Genomic DNA, 23,275 nt, shown 5'->3' with positions numbered 1-23,275 from the left:
ACGGTTAATAATAAACATGCATTAATCGAAATTTAGCAGAATTTAGCAAGTAGATCTAGCCCCAAAGTATAAAAAAGAAATAGTATTTTCTCAAGCATTTTTTTTCTGCAGCTGTAGCCAGAGGGCAGAAGCATGCAAAGGGTTAAGTTGTAATGTTTCTTTTTGATGAAGCTCCTATAAAGTTTGTCTGCATTTTAGTGAAGTAGTTAAGCAAAGTCAGTGTTTTGGAAGCATTTTCATGATCAAAGGGGTTTTCATGATGTTGGCTTAGAAAGTAATTTTTGGAACAGAAGTGGAAGATGAGCATTCTTTGAAGCTGAAATAAACTTTCTGACTGTGACAAACTACCGTAGTCCTACAATATCTTGGTTTACATTCCTGGGCTGGCAATGAAGTCTTTCAATCTGATCACGGGTAGTCTTCACTTACCATACACAACAAGAGGCCGGCAATTCTATTATTAAGTAGCACAGTCGTTAAGTGTGATATCATGTGACCAGTAGCGGGCTGCAACCGGTTTAACAATTGGCTCTGTAAGCGCACGCTTCACGTGCGCTTGTGTGGTTCGTGCACGCACAGCATTCACAGCAGTTTGAACCTCAAATGCTTACCTTCTAGGGCAGGGGTGTCCAACCTTGGCAACTTTAAGACTTGTGGACTTCAACTCCCAGAATTCCTCAGCCAGCTGGCTGAGGAATTCTGGGAGTTGAAGTCCCACAAGTCTTAAAGTTGCCAAGGTTGGACACCCCTGTTCTAGGGCAACCACGTTGTAGAACAGCTGAGCTGCGGAAATCAGCTGAGCCGCGTGAATCAAGTGAGCCAGAAAGAAGGAAATAAATGACAGGATAGGGTGGGGGTGGGGTGGGGGGAAGCTGATGATTGGAACTACCAGTTTGCCAGAAGCGGTCCGAACCAGCAGCATCCTACCACATCACATGACAGTGACTTGCAACTTTCTGCTAGCTTCCCCATTGAATTTGCTTGTTGGAAAGCAGCTGTGAATATTGCAAATGGCGATCACATGACCACAAGATTCTACAGGCATATTGGTTGCCAAGCATCTAAATCAGGGGTGTCAAATTTGCGGCCCGCAGGTTGGATGTGTCCCGCACTGCCCACACCCACTCCTGATTTAGAGAAGGGGGGAAAGTTGCAATACGTCATGTGACGATGTGTCATTGCTAGTTTGACACCTCTGATTTAAATCACGATCACTATAATGGCCACCCTTTTTTAAGCATCGTCGTAATTTTGAATGGTAACTGAACAAATGGTTGGTAAAGCAAGGACTACCTGCAATGTTTGTGGACCTTAAAACATATAAAATGTTCTTGGGATACTAGTATTAATGTGAAATATGTTTGAAAAGCCAGAGAGTGCTTCTGTGCTTTTACTACAAAGTGTGCATCATTAACCATTAATCAGAAGGAAGTTTCAACAATTAGGTTCACGTATCTTGGTTAGACTTGGTTTGTTAAGCTACCATTTGTTGAATAAGCCACAAGTTGCTTAGTACAGTATATGCAACATGTTAAAGTCAACCACATGGGTTATAAATTGTAACAGCTGGATTCATGCAACAGAGCAAGTCAAACCAATCAAACAAATGAACCATATTTGTGTTAGCACACTTTATTTCTTTATAATTAGCATTTCAATAATACACATGCTTCACCAAAACAAATAAATCATATTCGAGCTTGGAATGTTCTATAACTGAAGCCACTTGGTCCTTGTAGCTTCTTCTCTAAATGTTTACCCAGATTGTTATGGGCAATATGCTGACTCTATAAATGGCTTAGAGAGGGCTGCACTATGAAGCAGTGTATAAATGCTATTGCTATTTCATTCTTCCTAAATTTTTGTAACCTTCTTGCTTATCTGAATGGAGTTGTATTTTAAAATTATCATCTCTGCAAACTGAATAATCTGTCATGCATCTTAAAAGCCAAATCCTGCCGATGTAATTTACTTTTTTTCATCCTGAGCTGGCTTTAGTAATTATGAGAACATTTTTCTCTGAAGAGTTTTCCAATATCCTTTCAAGCCAATCAGTGATCTTTGACCAAGTTAACATTCATCATAGAGATCTTTGCATACATTTATAGACACAAACTTGATGCAAAAATAAATAATCTGCATGTAGCTGAGTAACCCAAAAGGTAAGTTTTAAAAGTTTGAAAAAAACACTCCCAGCCACAAAAAAATACTTTTCCAGAGGTTATAATCACAGCCAACTACAAAGAACAGATGATAATTATCTTTAGATAAATTCACTCCAAAACATAATTTAGATATTGTTCTCAGCCCCTTTGATCTTTTTGAAGTAATTTAAACAAAGCTATCTTGTATTTTAAAATAACTGATTATGTATTTTTAAATTCCTAAATCTGAAGACTACCCTATTATGCTGAAGTTTTAAAATGAAGCATTTTACACCTCTGTTATTGCTGTACTTTCAGAGTACATAACACAGCTTAACATTTGTTTAAGATGGTATACATAAAAGAGCAGCAATCAAGTTTAACAAGAATATGTTAAGCGATACATCAAAAGCAAATACCTGCTCTATGGATTGTGGAACAAAGAATGGTGGAGGTCATGTACTTGGGACATGTTCAACTTATTTCATGACACATTGGGATTCTTTAAGAAAACATGGAGGGGTGCCATTACTTTGGGTCACATCTGTAAGTACATAACATTGAAGCATAAAAGAAATTAAACCCAACATATATCATATTTAGGACACCTATTTACAGGTAATCCTCAACATACGACCACATTTGAGCTCAAAATTTCTGTTGCTAAGAGAACCATTGATTCTTGCCCCCACTTTACAATCTTTTTTTGCTACAATTGTTAAGTGAATCACTGTAGTTGTTAAGTTAGTAGCATGGTTATTAAGTGAATCTGGCTTCCCCATTGACTTTGCTTGTCAAAAAGTCACAAAAGGTGACCACATGACCCCAGGGCACAGCAACCATCGTAAATCCCCTCCATGGATTGCAACTCTCCTCTGGATGGAACTATGATGAATTTCGCCAAAGCTGCTTACAGATGCCGTTTTTGGGAGTCCCTTCTAGGCATCTCTGGAATTTATTAACCCTGAAATACAGGCACATCCGACTTTCTGTGTGCCTATATCTACAGAGTTACTACATAAATGTACAGTCATAAACCCAAACTAAGCCCCCAGGATGTAGGATGCAGTTGGCAAGGTTATTTCTTGAACTTTAGTTACTATCAAATCTTTCTAGCCATTCCAAAGAATATTTTTAAATCAGAGCAGGCTAGGCTGATATGGTATAAATAAACCAACCAGCCAAATACTGCAAAGTATTTCTATAAGAAGTAACCAAGAGTCGGTTGCTCAGGCTGTGATCTTAATAGGGATCTTGCAAATAAGCAGATGATCCCCTCCTTCCTTATGTTACATATCCAATGTTTGTTTTTCAGAATAATTTTCCCTGCCTTTCCTCGGCAGTTATATATGTACAAAGGAGAATATTTGTAGCTCAGGGTTGAAATGAGGGGGTCCTTGGTGCTCTCTGAGCTTGCTTGTTTTCTTGAAGACGTTTCATTACCCTAACTAGGTACTGTTGAGCACTGATGATGTTACCTAGTTAGGGTAATGAAAAAAAAGCAAGCTCAGAGATCATCAAATTATATATGTACCTACTCCCACACACAAAGAGCAATCCTCAACATGCCAGCCATTAACCTCCTTGTCCTTAATTATCTTTAAAGGTAAAAGTTGTTGCACATGAGCAGTACCCAGATTAATATCTTCCAATGATTAACAGAATAAAAAAAAATATGTTTATATATATTCAGAATCTCTGCAGCTACACAGTTCATCCACTGCTATGCTATGTTGCTTTACTATGAAGGAGCGTGTCTGGAGCTACTAATAAAATTAGTTTAAATCCCAAGATAATTTTAGTACAGGTAGTCCTCAAGTTACAACCACAGTTGAGCCCAAAATTTCTCTTGCTAAGTAAGACATTTGTTCAGTGAATTTTCCCCTATTTTACAACCTTTCTAGTCACAGTCATTAAGTGAATCACTGCAGCTTTTTTTTAAACAAATTTTATTCAGTTTTTCACATTAAAAACAAAAATCTCTTTTTAGTGGACAACATATTTCCGGGTCATAACCTATACATACAAATATGACAGCAATTATACATTCATATATGCATACTTAATTCTATTATTACCTTTTCCATTCCAAATTTTCAGTAAGGAGAGAAACAAACACATTAATTCTAGCCTCTTTCATTAATCTCAATTGAAACATCTTTTTGTTTCATTTCAATTATTTCAAATATAATCCTTTAATATTTATTTTAAAAATAAACAATATGTGTTTGCCTAATAATAATAATAATAATAAAAAAAGTTACCAAAGTCTCTCCTTGCTTTTAATAGTCTATATTAACATATTAATTTAGTTGGTTCTTTAGTCTGTCATATTGCCTTTCCATTACACATTCTTTTTATAAATTCTAGATTAATACAAATTTTAACACTAAAAAAACCAAAACACCAAGTATAGGTTTCCCCCCTTTTACTGTTTTGAGTGTGACACCTCAATGATTAAAATATACCTTTATTCCCTCATCTTGATTCCCAATAAACCATTATTTTTAAGAAGTTACAATAATAATCATTACATCTTTTCATTTGGATTCCACGGCATATTTTCCCCGTTTGATTTTTAATAAGAGTTATCAGTATCTGTATTACCCTATTTTCTAAATATTTTTAATTGCAAAAATATTCTTATTACCCCTTGTCACCCTGCAGAATCCCCTTTTTAAATTCAACAACTATTATCTCTGAAAAAACAATTTTTCAACATTTTACTATTTCCGTATTTATTTCATGCACCTGTTTCTTACTGCTTCTCCTCCCCCTCTTTTCCCCATATATTTTCTCATTCCAGTTTATATCCCTCTCTTTCTTAATATCTTCCTTTCCCCTTTTCTGCTGGGTCTTTCTGCCTTTCCCAACTTTACAGGTATTCCCCCTTTTGATTGCCTTCTTAAATTTCAACTTTTTAACCCTCCTTCTTTCCCCACTTCTTTGTAGTGTTCTTTGTGTTAATTGTCTATTTAAAATGTCTTCTCCTTGAGTAATAAACTCCTCCTCCTCTGAAGCTCTTTCTTCTTGTTCTTCAATCGCCATTTCCATTTTTTCTTACACAGAGCAAAGTGATTCACCTCGTTCCTGTAGTAATTCTCTCATATTTTTAAGTTCCATTTTTAATTCACGAAGAGATATCATCATTACACACTCTTATATTTTATGATCGTTAAAGTCCACAAAAAAAAAAACACTTTTACTTTCCTTCTTTCTTCTTTCAATTTTCTAAAGTTCTGTTATTCCAGCCAAGGGTCTATACCAAAAACATCAATCAATCCCACAGTCAGTCTTCCCTTGTTTTTTTCTTTATTCTGGTTCTGCTTTCACTTTCTAAGACTCTTACTTTGTTTCAATATTTCTTTAACATTATATCCACACAAGTTCATTCAGAAACAGGATGCTTTCCCTTTTGTTTGAGCTCAAGTTTTTGTCAAAAGGTGGCACTCTCCATTATACAAAGTCTTCACCTTTTCCCCCTATTTTTTTATTTAGGCTTTTTCAAACCTCAATATTCCAGCACAGTCCAGTTTCCAATTTGTAAACTTTATTATTATTATTTTTTGACAATCTTAAGTCCAGCTTTATTTTATGCCTGTTTATTCCCAAAACATTTTAGTCCAATTTAGTTAAAGCTTTAGTTCCAGCTTCTTCCTTTCCCGGTTCAAAGCCCTGCTTAGCTGTCAAAAATATTTTCTCTCCCCCCACTCCCTTTGTAATTTCACCGCTCACTTTTCTTTTCTTAAAAATTCCATGTTACCTTAATCCCGGGGTACTTTTGTTTAATTGTATTGCCCAGTTGTCCCGGTTCAGATGTTATCTACCTCTTTCTTCCCTCCTGCACAAATCTTAATCCAGCTGAGTCCTCCTCTTCGGGGTGGCCATTTTAAACCACCACTGCAGTCGTCTTCGGGGGGGGGAAAGACCAAGCCCAGGTGGGAGATGCGGCTCCCCTCAACCTGGCTTGTGGCTTCCCCTTACTCCACCGCCCCTCCAAGGCAGCTTCAGCCCCTAATCGTAATAATCGGGGCTCTCCAACGAAAGAGCATGGACCATAGCTGCAGAGAGTCACGATCTACAGTCCGTCAGCGAGGAGGCTCCGCCTTCTTCCTGTGCAGCTTTTAAGTTAGTGACAAAGTTGTTAAGTGAATCTGGCTTCCCCATTGACTTTGCTTTTCAGAAGGTTGCAAAAGGGGATCACGTGACCCTGGAACACTGCAGCCGTCATCAATATGAGTCAATTGCCAAGCACCTGAATTTTGATCATGTGACCGTGAGAATGCTGCAATGGTTGTGTGAAAAATGGTCATAAATTGCTTTTTTCAATGCCCTTGTAACTTTGAATGGTCACTAAATGAACTGTTGTAAATAAAGGACTATATGTGGTTATTAAAAATAGCTTTTACACACACACACACACACACACACACACACACACACGTCTATGAGCCACAGCTACCAATGTTAATTTCTCCTGTATTGGCCTGTGTCTATATTAGACAGTACTGTTTTTCCCTTTCAATTCTTTTCAAATTCTTAGATAAAACCACACTGTCTAATCTTTACCCTTTTCCTTTACTTTTGATGTGAATAGTCACATAAAGCTGGGAAAGGCTTTCAGACAGCACTAATTTGTTGCTAAAATAAATAATAAAAACTTGCTTTAATATTAGGGGTTTTTATAATTGAACTGATCCAAAGAGGGCTGTCCTATGGTTAAAAATGAGAAGGATATTATGATGACTGGTGTTAGCCTACAGTTGCTATTCAGACTGCATGCCACAGTACCTATCACATGTTACTTTTTAGTGGTCATTGAAGAGGATGCTTCAGTTGCTACAGATTTGACTCCTGGCCTTCTTAGAACTGGAATATCATATTGCACAAAGGGAGTATTTAATTCTTTGCATCTGTTGCTTTGAAGTCAATGAAATCCTTTCTCCTCTGAAGCTTCAAGTCTTGGAAAGCATAAGTAGAAGTTTCAGTAGTATGAAGATAGGAGGGCAAACTTTTAAAATAGCTCCTATTTTTGATACCCATCCACTGTTCTGTTTCTACTGATGTTACCTAATTTGGATAATTAAACATCAGCAAGAAAACAACCAAATTCAGATAGGACCAGAGCATTTCTTTTTAACCCTAGGGCACAAATATTCTCTATCAGTAAATACTCAATATTTCCATATCTTTTAATGAGAAAAAAATGCTGCCTTCCTCTTGAGCTGTATACAAGAATTAAATTTTGATATAAGCTATGCTACTTATGCAGAACTTAAAACCTTTATCAGCAGTGTTGCCTTTTAATTTAAACACACACACACACACACACATATACACACATACAGACACACACTGAGAGAGAAAGGTATGAAAAGACTATCTCATATTAAATTGAAGTCAGGAAATCAGAAGTTTTGTTTTTGTTTTATTTTGTTTCATTGTACTGAGAACTTTATCTTCACACATTGTTGGAACTAACCTGAATGGGTAAAATCCAAATAGATTTTAAAAATGTTTTTCATTATAAAGTATAATGACTTTTATATTGGTAATTTGGCTTCTCACAGGAAATAAATGGGTTAGTGCTAGACCTGCACATAGGCCTGAGATGAAGATAAGAAATGATTGCTGTTCCTGCTTTTACAAAGACCTCAATGTGTCTCCTAAACTGTCATTCTGTGCTGACTGGAGAACAAGGAGATAGCTGGACTATGTTCAGATAGTTCTGAAAAGATAAGAAGGCTCGGAAAATTACATTCCTGTGGAAGTTAGGAGTTTCCTTCCTCTTTAGCTTTTCAGCTGTTGTGTTCTACTTGCACTAACAAAGTAGCAGTGGGAAAAGCAGACAATCAGATGTGTGTAATGAGACCATTAAACTAAAGCCAGGAAATCAGAATAGTTTTGTATGCACAAATCCATGACTGGATTGAGCTTGAATCAGCCTCTGAACCTTGGCTCACCTCAAACCCTGATTGTTTTCTAATCAAACAGAAATAGCTTACCAAATAATAAAACCCACTTATAGCTAGTTAAAATCTTGAAAAAACATTAAGAGTTAAATTTCCAGCCAGGACAAAGGCAAAATAAATCCACATAAATATATGGAATTAATCCGAATTGTCTATCAGGATTCAGTGAATTACTCTGTAGTGACTGTCTTCAGGATAATTAACACACTGTATATAATACAGATGGATAATCTGTTCAGTAAAATTTAAAATTGGAACAATGCTAGAGTTTTCACCCAGATTTGACTGCTATCATCAGCTTTCTGGAAAGATTAAGAAGAAAGGGTCCTTAGTGCTCTCTGAGCCTTGAGTGTTTTCTTGCAGACATTTCATTATCCAAAATAGGTAATATTATCAATGCACTGATGATGCAGGGCACCCGATGTTATCTAGTTTGGGTAATGAAATGTCTGCAGGAAAACAACCAAGTTCAGAGAGACCAAAGATACCTCTTTTCAACCCTAAGGTATAAATATTCTTTATCAGTGTCTATTATTTCCATATCTTTTAATAAGAAAAATAAATAAATGCTTTTGTCGTCCTCTTGAGCTATATAGAAGAATTTAAATTCTGATGTAATTATGCTACTTATACAGAACATGACACATTAATCAGGTTTATAGCCTTTTAATTTAAATAGACACATATAAATATACACACACACTGAGAGAGGGGGGGAGGGAGGGAGGGAGGGAGGGAGAGATGAAAATACTATCTTCATATTAAACTGAAGCCAGGAAATCAGAATAGTTTTGTTTTTATTTTGTTTCATTGCACTGAGAACTTTACCTTCACAGTTATGGTAAATATACTGAATGGATATAATCCAGATAGATTCTAATACATGAATTGACTTGAATTTTTGAATTTTAAGCCAACAGAATCCAGAGAGTTTGTAATGTCTGACAATATCATTTAAATTTAATTTATTTTAGTTTCCTTAATTCGCCCTAAGTTTCTTATGACTTTCAAATTACTTGCTGCCTAACAACTGCCCTTTCTCCTTGTAGCAAGGCAACTCAGCTGAAAGGAATTATTAAGAATATACTTTACCTGTACCAGAGTTTGTAATAGTTTAATTCTTTATCTCTCTGTTGTAATGCATTACTGTTCCAAGATCATTCTTTTGGGCATACTTGTGAAAATAGCTTCAGAAGAATGGCAAGGGGTCAAGGAAACATGGAAAAAGCAAACATGCCAGTCCAAATGGCAGGTTGATTACTGTGCAGACATGGTAAACTGGTAAATTTATTCAGGAACTGTTGTAAGATAATACTTCAAAGCTTAGATCACAATCTCCTAAAAATTTTCTAGACATGACAGATGTTGAGAGAAACCTAGCACTGAGCTTCATGTGATAACCTGAAAGAGGATAATTAATCAAAGATATTGAATAGGATGTGATGCTGACTTATCCAGCTATTCACAATATCTTTTACAACAGCTAATGAAAACATCTTTTAACTGAGTACTCTGTAGCTATTAAGAAACCGTATTTCAGTCATCTAGTTGGTTCTGATATCTTCAATGACACTCATGATCCCCAGGGTATCTATGGACCTCTTTGGTGTCTTTCTTATCCCATTCTACTTTTCAATGTTTTAAAGTATTGTTTTGATATTAAATAACTATTAAAAGGAATCTGTCAATCTGCAAAGCAAAGTGTGGCCCCAGAATTGGATCCTGTAGAGTTTCCATAGGCAGTTTTAGAAATTAAAAATGGAGAATGAAGCTAGGCCAGTATTTTCTTTGTAAAGTGACTACTGACTAGTACATAGTTGACCGTGATTATCCTGAAGAGATAGAGAAGACAACAGAGAACAATCTCACCATCTTGTCTTATCATAAATTAGTCTCCCGAAGATAGCTGGATCAGCTGTGCTAACCATTTTGTGAATGAGTGTGCATTTGTGGCAACTATTTCCTCTGATGACAGAAGATAGCTTTAAAATGTCCAATATATCAAAAGATTAAAGTTGGTCCTCTGGTCCTCTTCCTGGAAAGGTTAACACTAAGACTAGATGGACCTGTAATCTGGCTAAATTAGCCATCCCACAATCTCCACCTATTAATTTATTTACTTACTTAGCATTTTAAAGAAATGTATAAACAGATATGAGAAGAGATAAAAAAATACAAATGCATAAATATGAGATACAAAATTATTCTAGACATTGGCGCATTCTCTTGCAACTTGTGCCAAAGGGTTGCAGGTTACTGGGTAGGTAGAAATTCTGGGAGCTTCGATCCCTGTACATGAAGAAGTTTACCAAGTTGGAGAAGGGTAGACTAAGCATTTTCACCTTGATAATGGATGGTTTTGAGGCAATATTCAGAAGAATCCTTACAAAGATTTACAACTCCTTTGTCAAATCTCACGTTTTGCTGCCAGAGATTACTTTTATAAAAACTGAGGTATTGATTCAGTGAAACAGTTTAACCTCTACTGATTTCAATGGGATCTCAATAAGAAAGTAAAAGAATAGAGAAAAAAATCAAAAGAATACCTTGCTATTGTATAATAGCAACAGCAAAACCACAGTGTTTTGATGTACAACCCAATCCTTCAACTCGGCATTATCCAGGTATTATTGAAAAGCACCTGAAAGAAAACTACGAATCTATTAACTTTAAAGTGATGCGCTATGTCTTAGGCAGACTATGTAAAGTGCCAAAACATATAGCTTATTTGCTAAGATATTCTGCTTAGATATTCTGCTCTAAAGCCCAAAAAATCAGTCATCTTCCATGTATGATAAGAAAAAATTATGCTATCTGCCTTTGGTGCTATTGATTGAGCAAGTGATATAGAGATGCACATTTCATAACTGCTTCTTGACTCATCCACCATGGTGAGTAGGTCCCAATCTACTCTGGATATTTTAAATATATAAAGCATAAACAATCAGATCCCCAGTCTACTTGTATATCTTGATACAGGCTACTTATTAAAAAATACAGTGAATTTTTGCCATTTTTTTCTGTTGTAATGTTTGCCAAAATAATGCAAACTCTCTTGCCTCCATTCTATAGTAGTGCCCTGTATACCATCTGGGGTTACTTTTAAAAGTGGTTTGGAAATTGCAGCTGGTCACAAGGAATTCCCAAGTTTGTTGACATGATTAAATAATTTAATCATGTTGTATACATAGAGTGTCAGATAAACAGTCTTCTAGCCTTTTCTCTACATATCTTAATTTATAAAGCCCTGGACAACTTTAATGTATACAGGAAGTCCTTGAGTTACAAAACTTCATTTAGTGACCATTTGAAGTTATAACAGCACTGAAAAAAGTGACTTTTGACTGTTTTTCACATGACCATTGTAGCATCCCCCATGGTCACATGATCAAAATTCATATGCTTAGCAACTGACAAAACAAAACAAATTGCAAGAAGATGAACACATTGAAGGGACAAGACTAATAAATATGAATCAAATAGACAATTCTTTAAGAGTTTACAATAAAACCGGGGGGAGAGGGAAGTCTCTCCAAAATAATGAAAGGGCTATGGATGGGTGCTCAAATGATGCGGCAGAAGGAGAAAAGGGGTAAGCCAGAGGGAATATTTAGTTGGTATAAAAATGGTAGAAAGAAAAATAAGGTCCGAAGAGAGAAATATAAAAGAGGGATCAAAAAGTCAATAAATGATGAAGTCTCAAAAAGAGTAAGAGATGATGGATAGAGATAAAATAGCCCTAAATACGGTGAAGGTATTAAAAATTAAAAGAAGTAGAAAATATAAATTGGAAAAACAGTAGAACATATATAGATAGATAATATAATTTACTATAATCATAAGCAAATTAAGGTTAGAAGGTAGAGTCTATGATGTGGTAATCTAACTATTATTATTATTATTATTATTATTATTATTATTATTATTATTATTATTAATGATGTGTAAAAATATATTAAAATTTATAATTTTAGGGGATTGGAGATATATTCCTGGGATTGATTAAATTTGGTTAATGATTGGTCCTATTGGCATTTTTAAACAATTGGGACATTGGATTTATGGTGAAATATTGAGTAATTTTTAAAATATTAAAATGCTAGTGATTTAACAGTGATTTTATTAGAGATTTATAATGGTTGTAGTGTCCCGGGTCATATGATCACTTTCTGTAACCTTCTGATAAGCGAAGTGAATGGAGAAGCCAGATTCACTTAACAACCGTGTGATTAACTGCACAACTGTAGTGATTCACTTACAACTGTGGCAAGAAAGGTGGTAAAATGAGGCAAAACTCACTTAACAAATGTCTCACTTAACAACAGAAATGTTGGCCTCAATTGTGGTTGTAAGTCAAGGACTGCCTGTACTTGAAGAACTGCCTTCTCCATCTTTTCCTTCTTCTTAGCAAGCAAGCTAGCTAACTAGCCAACCAGCCCAGAGGTCTCCAACCTTGGCAACTCTAAGACTTGTGAACTTCAACTGCCATAATTCTTCAGACAGCAAAGCTGACCCCTGAACCAGCCAACCAGCCAGCGTCTCTGAATTTTAAGATCTTCTTTAAGGCCTCAGTGTGCCAAATGAATATCAGTAGTCCCCCTTAAATGATCACATTTGGGACTGAACTTGATTGCTATGTGAAATGGTTGCTAAGTGAAGGAACTACTATGTTTGAAATCTTACCTTAGCTTTCCTTTAATTTACAGACCTGCGCAGGTCATAAATATAAGAATTGATTGGCACTACTGAAAATTACCTTTTTATCATCATCATTATTGCACACTGTCACTGTCTGTGGCAGTTGCTAAGTGAGGGTTATACCTCAGTCAAGAGTTGTCTGACCACACGAAACAGGTGTTTTGGGGGTAGGCACTTGATCCAGTGAAATCACGTTTATTTATGAAGTCACTTTATATATCTTACTCAATTTTTTCCATTTAAATTGCAGCATCCTAAAAAGGTATATTTAATATCAAATATTTTGTTTGTTTTCCCAGAGCCTAAATAAGCTATTATAGATAATATATTCTATATAAAATACAATATGCATATTGTATGTCTTGAAAAATATGAGGCTCATTCATGCTGGATTTTTTTTAAAAGTACAAATTGTTTCAATGAAAATGCTACTGGATCAGATAGATGCATTCCCATTTATTTCTACTAAGTTGTCATCAGTTGCACTATTCTGCAATTATAAACAAGTCTAAACAGAAGTCAGCTTTAATTTACAGAAATTAATATTCAAGCAGTACTACAATTAGGAAATCATACACAAAGACACTTACAAAATGCAAGCAATCCCACCCTCTCATACTCTCAAATAAATATATATTGGTATGGGAAGAATAAGCAAATATTAATTTTGCTTTTTCTGAATCTTTTTGCTTCTTCTTCCTCTTTTTTCATTTAACTTTTCATTTATTTTAAGAAGTTTACATCACCGGATTTGCATTTAACTTAATTAGTAATTTGGAGGAGAGACTAAGAATAAAAAGAGGAAAAAATACAAAAAGGGGAAAGAAGAAAAAAAAGGCATTCAATGATTAAGTATTTAAAATTCAAATTGATTTCAGTAGATAATTTTACATGCATTTTGTTTCATTTAAAAAAAAACATGAGAGATGCAGTTCTGAAGTCTTGACTGCACTTATGTACATTCATAATTGGTGAATAACATTCTGATAAGGCAACTACCAAATATTGGGTAACAAAATAATATATTAATTTGGCCAAGAGAAAAGCTAATTTCTGCCACATACGTATCTCATCTCGCATCCATCCCACCCAGGCCAGCAGAGGGGGCCTACTGGGGATACCATCTGTCAAGGAATTTCAGCTGGCGGGATCAGGGAAGAGCCTTCTCTGCTGTGACTCTTGCCCTCTGAAACACTGTACCCTCAAAGTGAGATTGGGTCCCACCTCCTAACTTTTTGTAAGAGCCTTAAGACATGAAGATGGCAGTGGGAGAGCTTCATACTGGAAGTGGTTGACTAATTAAAAGCAAATTCCCCCCCCTCCCTCCCTGTGTATCTGTCTCTCTCCTTCACCATCTTGTATTAATGATTTTAATTTATCTACCTTGTCATTTTATATCTGGTGATTTTAATGTTTTTATGATGTAAGCCACCCAGAATCATTTGAGACGAGATGGGCAAACAAATGTATAAACAAACAAACAAACAAATATGTGTCACTCTACTATACAAGCAGTATTCAATATAATACTGAGGACAAATTGTGGTTTTAAGAAATATACTTTTAATGAGGGTATTATTATTATTATACTCTCATTAAAAAGTATATTTCTTAAAACCACAATTTTCCCTCAGTATTATATTAAATAGCTGCTTGTATAATAGTGTGACACAAATTTATTTATTATTACTATTACTATTATTATTGTTAGTGTGTGGCATAGTTGGAAACATCTCTTGCCAGTGACATCTACCCGACCCATTAGAGTGAGTAGGCAGGGAATGCTGCGGGTCCCATCCCTGAGGGAGGTACATCTGGTGGGACCTAGAAGAAGGGCCTTCTCTGTGGTAGCTCCATTTCTCTGGAACATCATGCCCCCAGAGATTAGAATGCCCCCCTTATTAATACTATTCTGAAAGGCACTGAAGATCTGGTTTTGCCAGCGGGCCTGGGGAACCCAGAGAGGGATGGAACCCATCAAATGGCTAGTTTGACCCGCTGTCGTCGATGTGTGGGGAGGTGGGAATTGGTTTTATTTTTGTTTTGTTTTCCCAAATTTTGTTCTATTGAACTTTACTAATTTATTTGATTCTTTTTGTTAGTTCTTATTGTTTTTATTTTTTATTTTTTATTTTAAATATGATTTTACATTGTGTAAGCCACCTTGAATTGCCATGGGCAAATAGGCGGCAATATAAATCAAATAAATAAATAAATAAAAATAGTTTCAGTAGCTAGGAGACCACAATGATATTGCATAGTAGTAGTCTGGCTTGTCAACAGCCCTGTTATAGGACATGCTTGCACACTTTCCAAGGTGCACCAGAGGGGGTGAGGTGGTTCTTCCTGCAGCGTCACCCAAGGCCCCATCCCTTCCTGGAGCTGGTTTGCAAATGGGGGCCACAACTGGGAAGGTTCAGAGCCATCAGGAATCTGGCTGTCTGGTCAAAGCACAGCTCATCTCCCCACTGATATGGTACCTTTCTATCTACTTTCATAGAACACACTTTCGAAGTGTTAGGTGGATTGAGGCAAATGACAGGAATTCAGCCTTCTCACAGTACCTGGGCTCGAACAGCCAGAGCTGAGATTATCTCCAGAATCATGAAGCCATTGAGTCCCATGCCTTCTTTTAGGACAGTAAAAAAATTACCTATAGATGATTATAACTGTCATGTGCTTCGTAATGTGGGGAATCTATGAAGATCACAGATCTAACTTTGCAACAATTTGTCAAAAGCATAAATATCTAATATATGTATTTGCTGTATGAAGCCTATAGTGATTTAACAAGCTGTCTTAATTCAATTAATAGCCAGCATTTCTGTATCTTTATCACTTCTGTAGCTTCTAACATACCTTTTCAGAATGGCAGTTTGTAGGGTTGATAGAACAATGAAAAAGTGAGAAATGTTATTAATAAATGACCACTACAGGACACTGTCAGGATAAACAGAAAAATGAAAGATAAAAGATGAGCTAAATTGTTTTTGTTGTATTTTTTAAAAAAATTAGATAGGATATTTCCACCAAATTCCATTTAAAGAACAATTGCTCACACACAGAATATGTGAATTAAAAAATTGAAATTAATTAAAAATTAATTGGACAATTAAAGCTGATAGACCAAATTTAATACTGAGATTAAAAAAGGAAAAAATAGTCAATTCCATTGTTTATTTTTGCCACTTACAGTACTGTTTGTATGAATACTTGGAGTTTACAGTGGCCAGAGTTTTTAACCTGTCAGTGTCCCTCCAGGAAAAAGAAATAGCCAGTATGTATTATAAGCCCTTCATCAGGTGAGTGTCCATGATTTCAGAAAAGCTATTACAGTATTAGAGATGTCCAAGCCCCATGAGGAATGGCTCAAAGCCCCAGCAGTAGTGATACTCACGTTGGCAGTGGCCCCAGGCGTGGCGAGCCCAGCCCCAACAGCAATCCACTCTGCTCCCAAAACGACACAATCCAGTTGTGGAATGGATCTGCCTGGGCCACCTGCACCAGCACCAAAAATAAGCTTTAAAGAGTGAGCCCAATGAATCAATTCACATTAAGTTACAGATCAGGGGTGTCAAACTCAAGACTTACGGGCCAGATCCGGCCCATGGGGTGCTTACATCTGGTCCACGGGGCCAAACTGGAAACAGTGAAGGACTGGCTTGCACTGCCTTTGGCAGTGAAAATGGAGCTTGTGAGGTCATGCACAGCCCTCCTGAGCTCCGTTTTCACTGGCAGAGCACTTGGGCCACCACAAGCACCTCCAACACGAGTGACGTTGAGCTGGCCATGCCCACCCTGGCCACGCCCACCCCAGCCCCTGAGGTGAAACAGAACCCCTCAATGAAATCGAGTTTGACACCCCTGTTACAGGTGGTCCAATGGTGCTGATCTGAATAAACCTCAATTGGCTGGGTTCACTCAATGTACTAACTTATGATACTAGAAACCAAATGGCTGAATTTACCCAATATACCAACCAGAACTATATGCACAACACTTGGTTTTGTATAATGTTTGGATCCAATTTTCAGTCTGGCTGAAAGGAAAGGAGTGTACTGTGGAACTTTTGTTCAATTACACTACACCAATATTTTTGCCCAGTCTTTTTATGATGAACTTTCAAGAAAGAAACCAATCACTGCATTTCTGGGTCCTTATTCTATTTTTGTGAGTTTTTCTTCTTGCAGAAGAAGATATCTTCCTGCTTAACTCCTGTATATACCCTATACCGTGGCAACTTTAAGAGGCATGGACTTTAACTCCCAGAATTCTCCTGTCAGCTCTGGGGAATTCTGGGAGTTGAAGTCCATGCCTCTTAAAGTTGCCAAGGCTGAGGCATACTGCCCTATTGGATAACTGCAACATAAAGTAACAGGACACATCTAGTATATGATGGTTATTGCAGATGTTAATTCAATAGACAGACCTTTCAAAGAATTTCACTGCTTCCCAAATGCTGTATTTTTAATTGGAACTGGTTCAGACATTCAGCTGTCATTTGTTAAATAATATTCTTAAGCTTCAAGATTTTATCATTATTTGGAAAGCACATTTTTACTCTTCTTGTTATCTTGGTAAGCCATCTTGAAACCATCTGTCATAAAGTTTTCATATGTTTTTGAACTACTGTTTCATCCCATTTTTAAAGGGTCTGGGAAACTATTTTTCCCTCTTAGGCTATTTTTTTTTTAGTTTCTCTTTCCTTCCATCTCTTATTAGCTCAACATATCCAATACTATTTACGTCTACATGGGAATTAAATCAATGGTGCTTTTTTGTAAAGATAACTTAACCACATAAGTCAAAGTTTGATAAGGGGTCTTAAAACACATGTTGCATGGAAATTCTTCTACCTAATCAGCCTTTACTTCTAGCCATTCACCACAAAACCAACAGCTTAGCAGGAAGATATTGATTTCTAGGCTATTTCCCAGATCTAAAACTAGGATCAGGTCAACATTCTGTGTACCATCCTATACTCTAATTATATATTGGATATACAACATGCCAGAGATAAGACCAGATGTACTATCTATGGAGCTGAGCTAGAAAACGTTTCTTCCAACATGCTGCAATACATATTTTCAAGATGAAGGCACCATATCTCAGTAAAGGGGTAAAGTTGGAGCAGCTACAAATAGTTTATAATAATGTGTTGTCCTTTGATCAGCTATAGCAATAGCTATTTGATTACCAATGCTATTCAAAGTTTGCACACCTCTCCTATTAAAGCACAACACACTATAAAGTAATAGTAAAGAGTGATTTACTTGAGCAAATCAAATGACTCCATGGAATAAATAGTGATTACTCAACAAATTGTGAAAAGGATAGGTAAAGGGTAAGCTTTAAACTAAGATCCCATCCAACATATTTTCTTCTAGTCTGCATGACTTATTCTCTAATTTTCATCAAAGTTTTTCATCAAATTTTGACACATTATAACTGTAGCAATTATATGCACATTCCTGCTTTTCAGCCCTCGCTTTCAGATTTCATTTATCTGCATTCATGTTTAAACTTGAGCTGCAAACTTGTCAGCATGCTATTTCATCAACTTAGTGCTCAAATCATTAACTTCTGACTTATTCAGCATTAATTGAGATTTTTTTTTACTATTTGATAGACCTACTTGATAGCAATAGGAATTGCAAAGACATTTAAATTGTTCTTCCCTTAATATTCCTGCAATCTACCTGTGTGTGTGTGTGTGTGTGTGTGTTATACACACAATAAAGATCAGGTGGCAGAAATTTAGCACTTTCCAGATGTCTTGAATTCTCGTAGTCCTCAACAGACATGTGCCTTTTCCTGAACCATCGTAGTATCTTTAGGAAACTGTTTATTTGAAATCAGGGGCAGTAGAAGAGATTCATAATTGTCCATTTAACTTATATGGGCAAACAGATTTCTGGATGAGCATCCTATAGTTGTCAAAACTAAGACCCAGAGGCGTAAATTTGATTCTCATCCAAAGATGGCATTTAAACTGTCAGGTACTGAAGGATTCTGATACAGAAGGTTCAACCAGTAAGTGTATTAAAAATTGGAAAGCCATATAAACTAATGAATTCTTTGTGTAACAGCATCACAATATCTTCCCATGTAATATATATTAATAAAGGTAAAGGTATCCTCTGTCCAATTGTATCAGACTCTAGGGGGCAGTGCCCATCTCTGCTTCTTAGACAAGGGAGTGGGAGTTGTCTGAAGACACTTTCGTGTTCATGTGGCCAGCATATCCATACTCCGAGGTGCACAGAATGCTGTTACCTTCCCACCAAAGTGGTACCTATTTATCTACTTGCATTTGCCTGCTTTCAAATTGCTAGGTGGGCAGGAGCTGGGGCAGGCATGGGAGCTCATCCCTTTGTGCAGTGCTTGGGTCTCAAACCCGGGTCGTCAGCTTTCCAGTTAACAAGCTCAGGGTCTTTAACTGATGGGCTATTACGCCCCTTTTAATAGCCAGATTTAAATCCTGGGCCTCTTCCATTTGCCTTTTTAGGAAAATCTCCCTTCTATTCCCCACTCTCATCAAAAGACTGGAGAGCTATGAAGAAGGAACTATATTACTCCTTTCATTTCCATTAGTTGTCAACTAGAGCAGGGGTCTCCAACCTTGGTAACTTTAAGACTTGTGGACTTCAACTCCCAGCTTTGCTGGCTGAGGAATTCTGGGAGTTGAAGTCCACAAGTCTTAAAGTTACCAAGATTGGAGACCCCTGAACTAGAGCAGATAAAGCCTCTCCACCGCTAGCCCTCTGAATCCTTTCCTGCTCCAGGCCAAGGATCTCTGAAAGAACCAATCTCCAACTCCTTTTTTCGGTGGAGTGGAAATGATTCTAATAATAAAGAGGCTATGGATCGGATTCTCTCCCTTCCTCTTTCAAACTGTTCCTCCCTGAGATCTCCGAAGAGAGGGGAATGTCCATTACTTCTTCTGGAAAGATTTTTTTTCCTCCACAAGCATTCACTCTTGCACCCTCTTGTTAGGCACTTGTCTACTCCTGAATTCATCCCTCCATTATAAGGGGGTTAGTCAGCGTAATTATAGCTTCCCCATTCCCAAACCAACCCTGTTCTATCTCAAAATCAAAGCTGCTAGCATGCACTAAAGTTAAAGGATATAATCAATTAGGTCTGAATTGTATAGGGCAATACATTTATTATTATTTTGATAATTTAAATGCCTAATACTCCTTTCTCCTCTTCTCCTCTAAAGTCAAACAGCCAGTTTTCATTGCTAAGGTGGGATTAGAATTCACAATCTCCTGGTTTCTAGCCTGATGGCTTAAGTACTGCACCAATATCAAAGGAATCCTTGGCTATTTCCCAGGATATCTCTCTTCTGGGTATCCTTTCCAATGAATCAAATATTACAGATCGCTTCTTGTGAATCAGGGGTCTGAAAGAACTCTCCTTTGAATTCTTCGTCCCTATTTGCACAGTAGAACAGTGGTGCATAAGGCTAAGATTCCAAGCTCAAATGGTAATGAACAGATGTATGTTCAAAGCAGCTAGAAGCTGCAGATAAAAAGCTGCAGGATTGATATGTGCATGTATAGGAAAGGGTGCAGCTTCTTAATGATCATATGACAGAGAAAAATCTGGTAAAGAGCCAGGAGACAAGGGAGAGACTTCGGCAATGCAGGGACCCTCTTAGTGATGTCAGTTAGCAGAACATTTGTTAGAGGTCTTGGCTTGATACAACTGATCGTTGAGGAGATGTTGATCTGTTTGCTATTCTGGAGAAAATAAAAGCTCTCGGGGAAAGGGAACAATCAGGAAACATTAAGCAACAGTCATGGATAATAACTCTGCATGACCTAACATTGCAACACTAGTGCAGAGACATTAACTGACATATTAAATGAGAACCAGTCCCAGGCAAAATATCAGTCCAATGATCTTGCTGATGGTTAAGACAGCAATGGAGTAATTCTGTTTCATCATGTAGGCAACAGGCAGAAGATAGTTGGAACTGTACATCCAACAGATGAAAGAAAATGATGCCAGTTGAATTAAACGAATTCATAACATGTGGTTCTGCAAACTCTGCTGAATGAGCTGATAATCTCTTTCTAAAGCAGAGGAAAGACCCTAACAGGAAATGAAATGGACCGTTGTGGAGGAAAAATAAAATACCACTAGAATGGCATCCAGATCCTTGACATAAGGTCATTCAATAATAAAAGCCAATGAAATAGTGTCTCAAGGCCCCTGTGAAAGAGACAAACAGTGCAGGCAGCTTCTGGTAAGAGATTTGGCAAGTTGACAAGTGTAGTAAAAAGAAATGTTGACTATTCCAAGAAGCCAAAAAAAGCCACAGTCTCATAGAAAAGATAAGTTGTTTTAAATAGAGTGAAATCTCCAGAGCAACAAGATTTCTTCCCCCAAGGAAGAATGTATTAGTGATCATTGTGAAACAATTCTTTCCACTTGGAAGAAAACAGAAGATGACAGAGGCCCCCTTAAAGTCATCTGTTTGAGCCTCCATATATGGATTCTGCTGTTGCGCAGTTATACATGAGGTCAGTTAAGGGAAGGCATCTTCCATCTTCCTCCAAGTCACTCACGTAAGGCAGGAAAGATACTAGAAGGAGGAGAATTACGTTTTTCAGGAGCCAAATGGATGTGGTAAGAGGGCTTCAGGGTCAATAAATAATTATGTGGCAGAAGATCAGACCACTTGTTTTTCAAGTTAGGTGTATCAAAGATACATGTATAAAATGGGAAAAAATTGTGTTCTCCTGATCTGATGATATATAAGTTTATGAGAAGTTTGTAAATGTATCATGTCCCTGGGATCAATTTGAACCTCAATAGAAGGTGTTGTGCCTTCAGATATGACAGCAATTGGAGTTCCAGTGTTGAAAACTATCCCTGGTAGTCAAAAGCTTCTTTTTAAAGGAAACTTCAGTTTGCTTGGCAGAAAAAGATTTGGGAAGAAAAATGTACAGCAAGCTCTCATTAAACTTTTAATCAGATTACAAAAGCACAGCACTCAAAGGAAAATCAGAAGTATCAGACTAAGCCATAGAGAGACATAAGAGATCTGGATAATGAAGGGTATACTGAAAAGTGAATGTTCATTTGAATTGACAAAGGCTCACCTTTCTTAGTAAAACACACAAGCAGTGTGCAAAACTGCCAAAAATGTAAGATTTTAAAAGATGACAAAGTCCACTACAGGTAGTCCTCGACTTACGACCACAATTGAGCCCAAAATTTCTGTTACTGAGACAGTTGTTAAGTGAATTTTATGACCTCTCTTTCTACATTTGTTAAACAAATTACTGCAGTTGTTAGGTTAGTAACACTGTTTTTAAGTAAATCTGGCTTTCCCATTGATTTTGCTTATCAGAGGATCACAAAAAGGGATCACATGGCCCGGGAACACTGCAATCGTCGTAAATATAAGCCAGTTGCCAAGCATCTGGATTTTGATCACATGACCATGGAGATGCTACAGCGGTTGTGTGAAAAACAGTGATAAGTCACTTTTTTTCTGTGATGTTGTAATTTCGAATGGTCATTAAACATTGTAAGTTGAGGACTACCTGTAAAGGATTGTGTATGTGTACAGGATGGGAGATTTCCAAAATTCACTAAATTCATCTTTAACTGAATCCAACTGAATTCTCCTTGAAGAAATAGAATAACTTAGACAGACAGATCAAAGAAAGGCCCATTTTTTCAGCATAGTATAGAGCAGAAGTCGCCAACCTTTCGGGTTTTGGGGACTGGCGGTGGAGGGAAGGGGGGATGGTTCCACATGAGTGGCGAGCAAGCACACACACGTGCAAGGGTCCATTTGCACAAGTGGCGGGCATGCACGTCCACTGCTCAGGCAAATGGTGTGCACGTATGCACTTGCCCTCTGCTCACACTTGCCCACCACTTCCACAGTCCAGTTCTGAATGGGTCAAGGCCCGGTAGTGGGCTGCAGCCACAGGTTGGAGACCCTTGGCATAGACTAGAGAATATGTATTTATAAGCACTGCAGAATTGCACATACTTGACTCGTGTGGACAATGAGTAAATAAACAAATTATCCCCCAAAAAAGATGATCTGAATGGTCTCCAATATGTCTTGATAAACATGGTTCATAAATATCATTAAGGCTGAGGAAGAACTATCCAATCCAAATGATATTATTAAACACTCAAACTTTCATTAATGAGTATCAATGGGAATTAGATGCCTATAACCCTCTTTCATGTCAAACAGTTTGAAAGCTCTTCTGAGATCTGATGTGTAGATTTTTGTAGATGGAAATCAGTTGACTGATGATGGTTTCTATTAAGTTACCAGTGGCATGAGTCTAGGATCTGCAGTTATGTTTCCAAGTCCACAGGGGTTTATAGCAGGGATGTCCAACCTTGGTAACTTTAAACCGGGAGGACTTCAACTCAAAGAATTCCCAAAGCAAAGCTGGCAGGGGAATTGAAGTCCAC

General features: G+C 37.1%; 1 protein-coding gene across 6 annotated transcripts in view; it reads right to left on the bottom strand.

The window, feature by feature from the left end:
• Positions 1-23,275, bottom strand: part of NPNT (nephronectin) — a 63,406-nt gene that overhangs the window by 37,450 nt on the left and 2,681 nt on the right. For all 6 annotated transcript variants that reach the window (XM_087962934.1, XM_026668654.2, XM_026668653.2 and 3 more), the window contains exon 2: positions 16,212-16,312. In XM_087962934.1, the coding sequence (XP_087819060.1) occupies positions 16,212-16,312 (101 nt within the window). The remainder of the gene's footprint in view (positions 1-16,211; positions 16,313-23,275) is intronic.

Source organism: Notechis scutatus, chromosome 4 (assembly GCF_049901735.1).
Source record: "Notechis scutatus isolate UNSWTSFEM ecotype Mainland chromosome 4, rNotScu1.2, whole genome shotgun sequence".
NCBI lineage: Eukaryota > Metazoa > Chordata > Lepidosauria > Squamata > Elapidae > Notechis > Notechis scutatus.
Note: the sequence above shows the minus strand (reverse complement) of the source record. Positions and strands in the feature narration are given on the sequence as shown.